Raw genomic sequence first — 9,963 nt, 5'->3', positions numbered from 1 at the left:
AAGCACATTTGTACATTCGTTACCCTCATCATTCTCAAAACACTTGCTCTCCATGTAAGCCCCTGACATCAACTCATTCCCCCCCCCCTCTGCTCGCTCTTCCCTTATGAACCCTCAATAGTTTGTAAATTATTATTTTGTCATATCTTACACTGTCTGATGTCTCCCTTCATCCACTTTTCTGTTGTCCATCCCCCAGGAAGGAGGTTACATGTAGATCCCTGTAATTGGTTCCCCCTTTTTATACCCTCCCTCGACCCTCTCAGTATTGCCGCTCTCAGCACTGGTCCTGGAGGAATCATCTGTCCTGGATTTCCTGTGTTTCCAGTTCCTATCTGTACCACTATGCATCCTCTGGTCTAGCCAGATTTGTTAGGTAGAATTTGGATCATGATAGTGGGTGGCGGGGGTGTGTGAAGAAGCATTTAGGAACTAGAGGAAAGTTGAATGTTTCATTGTTGCTACACTGCACCCTGACTGGCTCATCTCCTCTCTGCGACCCTTCCGTAAGGGGATGTACAGTTGCCTACAGATGGGCTTTGGGTCCTCACCCCGCACACAATGATATGATTTTTTTGTTATTTGATGCCTGATACCTGATCCCTTCAACACCTCTTGATCACACAGACTGTTATTTTTCTTCCATGTGGGCTTTGTTGCTTCTGAGCTATATAGCCACTTCTTTACCTTCAAGCCTTTAAGACCACACATGCTATATTTTTTTATATCTGGGCACCATCAGCTTTCTTCACCACATTTGCTTATGTACCCATTTGTCTTCAGTCATCATTTCAGGGAGGTGAACACACAATGATATGATTTTTTGTTCTTTGGTGCCTGATAACTGATCCCTTTGGCACCTTGTGATCCCACAGGCTGCTGTCCTTCTTCCATGTGGGCTTTGTTGCTTCTGAGCTAGATGGTCGCTTGCCTACCTAGGACCAAGTATTTTAACAACTTCATTGGAGTCTTGAACTATGTTCTTGGGCCAGTTGTCTACTTTTCACACAATTGTCTGATTCTGGGAAAGGTTGATGCTGTTAGCTGCCGTCAAGTTCTGACTCATAGTGACCCTATGCACAAGAGAATGAAACACTACCAGGTCCTATACCATCCCCACAATTGTTGTTATGTTTGAGCTCATAGTTAGTGCCCCTGTGTCAATCCATGTCATCAAGAGATTTACTCTTTCTACCAGCTCTCTATGTTACCAAGCATGATGTCCATTTGTGCATAAATGTCTGAGAGGCTCAGGCATTGTCTGAGAGGCTCCATCTTCCAAATAATTTCCTAAATGCTGCCTTTTAAAGGTGTTGAGCCAGTTGGAATGTCTTCTCCTCAATTTTATATAAATAAAGATGACGCATCTGAGAAGCTCTATCTTCCAAATGTTTTCCTGAATACCTGCTTTACATCCTTGTTCCTCAGGCTGTAAATGAACAGGTTCATCATGGATGTTAATGACAGAATAGAACACTGAGATCACTTTATCCCCATCATACATGTTTTTGGAGTTCGGTCTCATGTAAGTGAATAATGTTGATCCATAAAAAAAGACAACCACAACAAAATGGGAGCTACAAGTTGAGAAGACTTTTAGCTTCCCCTCCCCTGACTGCATCTGAATCACAGTGGAGATTATATTCCAGTAGGAGACGAGGATGAGAGAGACAGGAACCAGGAGAATAATCACACCCATAGAAAAGAGGGCCATCTCAGCTTTGTAGGTATCTGCAGAAGCCAGCTTCAAGAGTGCAGGAGGCTCACAGAAATAATGATTAATTATATTCTTTCCGTGGTATGGGAGACACAAAGTAAATGCAGAATCTACAACAGACACAAATGACCTGCTGGCCCAGGACACTAAGGTCAACTGTATACAAACCCTCTGGGTCATGAAGGTGGAGTAGTGCAGGGGCTTGCAGACAGCTACATAACGGTCATAGGACATCACTGCCAATAGCGAACTCTCTGTAGCTCCAGCTACTAAGAAAAAGAACATCTGAATTGCGCATCCAGCAAAGGAAATTGTCTTTCTGGTTACCACAAAGTGGAATAGCATCTGAGGAACAATGCTTGTAGAGAAACAGAGGTCAGCAAAAGACAGGTTCTTAAGGAAGAAGTACATGGGAGTGTGAAGTCCAGAATCAGTATGAATTAAGACTATGATGCGCAGATTCCTAAAGGCAATCAGTAGGTAGATGATGAGAAATATCATAAATAATAGGATATGAGTCTGCTGATCTAAAGAAAGGCCCAACAAGACAAATTCTGTTAGATAGGTTTGATTTTCTTTGCCCATTAATGTTTATTCTTGCTTATACATCAGTATTACAAAGTAATCAAATGTTGGCTATGATCCGGCAACAAATCCTAAAAATAAAGGTCTCTTGGGGAGATTTATATTTGCTGTACTTGATTTTCTAAAAATTCATGTGTAGCTATTGAAGCTACCTGATTGGTAGACACAGCAACACCAAGAATGCGTCCCCCTTGTGATCTTTGCTGTCAGAGAGCTATCAACCACAGATCTGTAATATCGTGATTATGTTCACTATATTATCTGTTTATGATCTGATAATGATCACTATCTTAACTGTTAAGAAATTACTTCATAGAAAATTGCATAGTGTCTATCTGAACTGAAACAAGATGCTAACGGACTAGAAAATCCTAAGCAGTCTGTATTTTACTAGAAAGGCTGAGTTGTTCTTTTTAATTTGTTGGTTTTTTCTGGACAGTTTTTCAAGCAAAGGACTTTAGCTTTCATGTCACTAACATGAAGATGTTTTCGTATTGTGATTCAAAGTGATTCCTTATCTTTTCAAGCAAGGAAGGGAATTTTGAGACTGTTTCAGACCAGGTTAGAATCTGGTGTACTAGTCCTTTCTCACATTCTTCACTGGATTAGAGAGTCAAGACTTTGTGGAAGTATCCAAATGTAAGTCATGGTAGCACTTGATCTTCATGGATCCAAGTGGATGTCGAAAAGGTCAGACTCAGGCAACATTGCACTCTATGGTTAGAGGGGCCCTTTATGCTTAGAAGACCCTAGCATCCATAACAGCTCTCAGCATATCTGTAATGCCTTATCTGGCATAACAGTGTTCAACTTCATTTATGCCGCAGTTTGTATTAGAGTATGCAATCAATTGGATCAGTAAATCCATGGGAAATCCCATCGCTGGTCCAGTTCTCTAAAGTCAGGCTAGAAACAGTATTCATCGCTGATACATTGCTGAACCTCGGCAAAATGCAAGGAATAAGGTGACAGAACTGCAGCTATTGGAAAAGTAGATTAGGAAAAATTAGGGACAGTGGTAGGGTCACCGGCATATTGTTAGAGCTCAAAGCTACAGTCTAATTTCCCTTGGAAAAAATTGAAGAACCATCAATTAGAAAAAAGCAAGAGGACTCATGGCAGAAACTCAGTTCTCTTGGCAGTGCCAACTTGAATGGGAGAAGTTAAATATTGCAAACAGTTAAGGGTTACTTCATACAAAAGATCCCGTGTCTAGTTGGCAGTAGAGAAGAAGAATGAACAAAGCAATTGTGTCTGGACCACGGGTTCCTGAGCCACAGAGGATGATTTGATTTCAAGATCACTCTGAAACAGGGGCCAACCTGAGGCTACAAGAATACCCACTGTCTCTGAGGGATCAAGACAGCTGAGTTAGGAACTATTACGAAAGACTAGCATAAGCAAAGGGGAAAAAACCCTTCTCATTAGCTTCAGTGTGCAGAGAATACACAAGAGGATTGCTGGAAACGTCTGTGATAGCAATAGCCAGGATGATCTTTTCTTATGTGCCAATAGTTTTAAAACTGAGTTGTAATTCATTCATTGCTGATCAAGCAGATTGGGTTGCCACCAGTATTTTTAAAAACTGAAATGGAAAAGAAAATATGATCTCTTATAATAATAAAAATATTTTTGGAAGAAAATATTTTAATGGTATGTAAGTGTCTGTGTCTGAGTGATGTGTGTGTGTGCTGGGCTATACCATGGGCATCAATAAAATAACATGTTATTGATCCAATACTTCAATAATCATGAAGGACTTTTTACTGTGCAATTTATTTCCACTGTTTTTTAATGTGAGGAAATGTACATAGTTTACATGAACAATTTGGTGAATTATGGTGCATATGTAAAATATAAGTACATATATACACTTATTAATCTTCGCATAGTTATTTGTTTGTTTACAACCCTGTCCTCTGACAAGGCTGTGCGTCTTCAGGAAATAACCCTATCTCCCTCTATACATTTGTGTTGTTGCTGGAGAATCAATTCTGACTAATGAGAAACCCACTTTACCCTGGGTAAATAACAAATTTTCAACAAATTGCGCTGACTGAATGGTTGACTGACTGAATGCATCCCAGAATGAATCAGTTCCTGTGCACACACATGCACACAAAGACACTATCATACATATGTATGAAAACTCTCTTATGCATTAATAATCCTCCCAACTGAATGACAGCAAACACTGGGCCATGTAGATAACGTCCTTGCAGTGGGTAGATTCCATGACCAAGCAGAAGAAAAAATGCAAGGTGGGTATGGGAACTGGGCACTGGTGTAGGCACGAGGGCACCAGGGCAGTTCTTTGAGTAGAAAGCAGTCCTCAAATTGTAACCCCTTTGTCTCCCCACTCTTAGCCCCAGGGAGGGTGTTTCCACGTGGTCACACCCAGAATATTAGGGCACTGGAGCAGGCAGTACCCACACACACAACATTTTCACTCATCCAGCCCTGGCTTCTTCCCACCTACCAACCACTATAGGATAAATAGCAATAAGTCCGGTCATGCCTCTCCGACTGTCTTCTGTGAGCCCAGTGTGTATCATCAAGGGAAGAGTGCGAGGGCGGTGAAAGAGGAAGAGAATACTAAAGGTGAAAGCGTTTAACGATCAGACTAGGAGAGATTCTCATAAGTGAAAAATGATAGCTAGTTTGAGTCACTATGGTTCTTTTATGGAAAAGAAGAGGAAAAGGAAAGTTTCCTCTTCCAAATAGACTGTGGGATGTAAGAATGTGGACTTTCTTCCAGGATCAACTCAGGATTTCTGACTGTGGGGAGGCTTGATCTTTTCAGCATCTCCCTCCTTCTCACCTGTAAGTCTGGGATGAGTTTCCTTCGAGTTGAGGAAGTACAAGTGAGGAGATTTCACCTGGAATGAAGTGGAGTGAGATCCAAAAATACACACTGTAGATAAAGAGTCTAGATCTGAAGCTCACTGATCCTCAACCCTCTCTCCTGACAGCTCGGCATGAACTGATCTTTGGAGCAGATTCCATCCACTCTGGAGGTCTTCTGGGCTGATATAAGCACTTACTTTGTAAGCACCAATCCTGAATTGAAACATTCCCCGAAGAAATGCTTTAAAGATAAGGTGAAGTAAACAAGACATTCCCTCGGGTTCTTTTTAGGAACAGTTCACTTTATTACTTCTACACTTAGTGCAATGCCTTGGGACATTTCATAATTCTTTTGGTAGCCAAAGAATGAATTCCACGAATCTACACTAATTTTGAATCCTTCCTAAAAAAGAAAAATTTTGAAGGCTTTAGTCCAAGAAGCCACCTATACTTTTCATGCAGAGTAAAGTGCAAAAGGACAACTGTCCATTTACATCCTCAGAAAAATCATCATTTGCACCTCCAACCAGTTCTCTATCAGAAGCATTGGTGATTTGAGGATACAGTGGTGTCTGTTAGAACAATAGGAGTTGACCTTAAGTAAAGACACATACGAGAAAACCAGCATAAAGAGGTCTATAGACTTTGCTGTATCTGTTCAGAGTAAAGAATCTATGGCTGTGTATTCACAGTAATAAAGATAGAACAATTGAGAAATCACTTCAAACTAGTAAAATATAACATAATTATTTTTATTTAGTATCTTATTTCTGCTTTTCTCTTTCTTCAAATGGAACTATAATCAATATTTTAAATGATGACATCTTGTGTGATTGGGGTTAGGATTGTTGTCAAAGAAGGAAAGAAAAGGTAAAGTGAAAAATAAGCTTATCTCAATTAGAATCAAAGAGAATGTATGGATCAGAAAAATGGATGTTCTGTTAACTGTACAAACAAAGCAGATAGAAACAAAACTATGCCTCTAAGGCCAAAGTAGGCCTTATCCCTCATGTGGAAGATGTTCAGAATTCTGAAAATGTGGAAGAAAAGCGCATATATGCAGACAGAGCTTCTGCAGGACATTAATATTTATCGTATCTGCGAAGAGTGACATCTCCCGAAGACCCTGTGGAGGGCCCCCATCACCTCCTTGTTTCTCAGACTATAGATAAGAGGGTTCAGGGTCGGAGTAATAATCATATAAAATGCAGAGAGGATGTTGTCCTGCTGAGGACGGTGGTAGGAACTTGGCAAGATGTACATAAACATGGCTGCCCCGTAGTACATTCCTACCACAGTCAAGTGAGAAGAACATGTGACGAGGGCTTTCTGCTTTCCCTCACCTGAAGACATGCGGTGGACAGCAATGAGGACAAATGTATAGGAGGCCAGGATCGTAGCGAGGGGAGGCAGGAGAAAGGTCACACCCATCACATACACCATGAACTCATATCTTGAGGTATCAGCACAAGCCAACTTCAGTAGAGGTGGGATCTCACAGAGCAGGTGGTCAATTTGCCGGGACATGCAGAAAGGGAAGTGCATAGTGTATGAGGTATGTACCAGAGCATTCAGAGATGCCAGAGTCCAGGAGGTGGCCACCATGAACCAGCAGACCCTGGGCCTCATAAACACCATATAGTTCAGAGGATGACAAATGGCCACGTACCTGTCATAGGCCATGAAGGCCAATAGAAGGTCCTCTGCACCACCCAGGGTGAGGACCATAAACATCTGAAAAGCACAGCCCCCAAAGGAGATGGTGTTCTCCTCGCGCAGGTAATCCACCAGGGTTTTGGGGGTAAACACAGATGCAAACAGAAGGTCCATGAGAGAAAGCTGGTTGAGCAGAAGGTACATGGGCACGTGAAGCCTGACGTCCTTTGTGATGACCAGGAGCAGAAGGCCATTGCTGGTCAGGGTCAGCGTGTACACGATTGCAATTGTGGCACAGAGCACTTCAGAAGACCCGCTGCTATTCAGAATCCCCATCAGGATGAAGCCACTTCCCAAGGTGGAGTTCCAGAGATCCATGCTGTGGTTTCTTTTGTTTCTGGAATTACACAAAAGCTAGATGTTGTAGTACTCATGTGGTCAGTGGGGAACTGCTGGCGCTATCATGTTATAGCACCCTGCCAGCAGGAGTTAAACATTTTATTATCTCAGAGTATTTCACTCATGAGTTGTACCATGAAATATGTGCTAGTCACATATTGTTAAGAGAGAACATGTTTTCCCTGCTCTGAAATATAAAGGAAGACCCATTAGTGCGATCATTCTGGGCTTGTCTCTCCAGTCCTACCTGTTTCTCTTGTCTCTTTATTTTACTTTTTATTAGGTACATGGTCTTTCAGGGAATCCAATACATATCACTCTTTCCCACCAAGATACTGAAAATTGACAAAGAGGGTGTTTGTTTGGGTGAAAAGATCTCCTCATTTATATAAAGCAGAAACTGAAATATGTAGCCTATATGTTTCCGGGCAGTGGGTTTCCAAATACCAACTCCAAAGAGGACAAAATTACATTTGCAGTCACAGACAACACGTGACCAACCAGTAAACCCCACCAAGCAGGACAAGGGGACAGTGGGATAGAGAAGACCCACATTGTCTGTTGTGTCTTCCAAAACATGAAACATTTGCTAATATTCTGATTGATTATGTCTTTTATCCTCCTTGGAGAAAGAATGAGGAGAGAAGAAAGACCAAGTATCTTACACTAATGTTTCCTTGACATAGAAGGAACTATGGGAGAGGGAATGAGCTATTTCTATCTATGCCTATTCTATGGCAGGCATTGTGATAGCTCTTGGGTACAGAGTGGGGAATAAGACATATAAGGTGCTTACATGAGGGAAAGTTTCAAAACGTCTTGCTATTAGGGTTCAAGTTCATACATGCATTGGGTTTATTAAAAATAAAATGTTTGAATATGTCTCTGTTACTGGTGAACTGACTGAGACAAGGTCTCACAGTAACACACATCTTAGTCTCATGAAAGTGCCTTCAGAGGAGTGGTGAGAAAGAGCAATACTAACGAATTAAATAGCCTCAAGAAGTATAAAATGTTACAGAGATATAGAATAGATTGGCAAGTGCTACTGGGGGACTAGGAGAATGCCAATGTCACACCCTATATCTCTCAGCCGACAGAAAAGTGGCCCAACCCACTCCTGTTAGAGAGTCAATTCCCACTGAGAGCAATCCTACATTGATTGTGGATGTTTTCTGAATCATCGTGGGAGCAGAAACGGGAGTTTCTTTCCTTTCCAGCATGTATTATTGTGGCGCATTGTCCTTGTGTGGTATCTGCTTTCTGATAATTGTGGGAACAGATGTGTGGAAAACGCCAAACGCATTGTATCAGCAATCGGAAATTACTGCAGCTTTGGAATGCTAATAGCTTGATGACTTCAAAAAATGTGGCTCTTTTTAATAAATAGATGAAATATTTGTAAAAAAATTTTCTTAAAAAAAACCCAACAATTTATCAGAGGGCAGCAGAGTTAAGTTTTCTTAGGGAACAGCCAGGATTCAAGGTAGTAAAGAATGTGGAAGAAGTATGCTACACATTAAAGATGTAACAAATAACTTTGTGTAAGAGTACCTTGGGTTTCATAGAAGACAAAATAATGTCCTCGTGTAAGAGAATGAAGATGGTGGAGAGTAGGAAGTTGGATCAGAAAAGAGGAAAAAAACTCACTGCCATCAGGTCAATGCTGACTCATAGCGACCCGGTAGATCTGCCCCGTGAGTTTCAGGAACTGTGCCCTTTCCTGGAGTAGAAAGCCCTGGCTGTCTCTGTCAGAGTGACTGCCAGAACCACCAGGGCTCCTTCCAAGAAGAGGAAGAACAAATAAACATTAAGAGGCGTGTAGCTGAAGAGAGATAATTGTCTATTTGGATGGTGACTAAAAATGCTAGATGCGTGAAGTCTGGTGAGTTTAGTTACCTCCTGAGGGCGTGACTTCTTATTAACTTAACCTATTTAAGATGCCCCAGTTTGGACTGTATCTCTTCCTCAATCCTGTAAACCTGCTTGGAGATTCTCCCCCACCCCCATCCCTTCCTGGATTACTACCAAACCCACAGCCATGGCATTGATTGCACGTTCTAGAAACCCTCTACGGGATTTCTGAGACCGTAAATCTTTATGGTAGCAAACAGCCTCATCTTTCTCCCATGAAGTGGCTATTGGGTTTAGACCACCTACCTTGGGGTCTCACGCATACCCCACATTGCCATTAAGGCTCCTTTGAACCAATGACTACAGCCATCTCCTAACTGATACCCCTTGCTTCAGGCTCACCATCCCCAGTCCATTTTTCTAGTGTAGTGTTCTACAAATTCCCAACTATATCTTGAATGGGATTCTCTTTCTTAACGTGCTTCAATGCCCTTGGGACCAGGCCCCATCTTCTTGGCATAATATACAATGTAGTTTATGATCTGACCAGGCTGACTCTTCTAATCTCATTTCTTACTAAGGTCCCTAAGCCCCCCTTCTCTTTCCATCCCTATCTAGACTTCGTGTTCTGCCACAGGTATCCATTTGCTTCCCCAGAAAACTGCCTTTGAGCCTTTCCACGTGCATTCCTATCTACGTAGAATGTTCCTGATTCTTCTCTCACTTACCCTGTTTCATACCCCGGATCCCTTTTCTGAATGAAAGTTTCCTGTTACTTGAGAGCATTTGCTTTTTCCAGACCCCACACCCACTACCATGGAATTGAGGCCATTTTAACTCAGAGACAGAGTAGAACTGCTTCACAGGGTTTCTGAGACTATAACTCTTCCCACTGAACAGTTCAT

At 41.7% G+C, this 9,963-nt stretch overlaps 2 protein-coding genes across 2 annotated transcripts; both read right to left on the bottom strand.

The window, feature by feature from the left end:
- Positions 1 to 1,377: 1,377 nt before the first annotated feature.
- On the bottom strand, positions 1,378 to 2,302 carry LOC101651946 (olfactory receptor 2D3-like). The gene is given in 2 exon segments (XM_030885836.1): positions 1,378 to 1,458; positions 1,460 to 2,302. Coding segments are annotated over 2 exon segments (924 nt in total).
- A 3,936-nt stretch (positions 2,303 to 6,238) lies between these two features.
- On the bottom strand, positions 6,239 to 7,212 carry LOC101651638 (olfactory receptor 2AG1-like). Its single transcript, XM_004716441.2, has one exon. It carries the CDS (start codon positions 7,181 to 7,183, stop codon positions 6,239 to 6,241), a length of 945 nt encoding a protein of 314 aa, XP_004716498.1. The 5' UTR covers positions 7,184 to 7,212.
- Positions 7,213 to 9,963: the final 2,751 nt, after the last annotated feature.

This window comes from Echinops telfairi, unplaced genomic scaffold (genome assembly GCF_000313985.2).
Source record: "Echinops telfairi isolate 266 unplaced genomic scaffold, ASM31398v2 ScPeMD7_60;HRSCAF=208, whole genome shotgun sequence".
NCBI classification, from domain to species: domain Eukaryota; kingdom Metazoa; phylum Chordata; class Mammalia; order Afrosoricida; family Tenrecidae; genus Echinops; species Echinops telfairi.
This window is presented reverse-complemented; position numbering and strand designations above follow the sequence as displayed.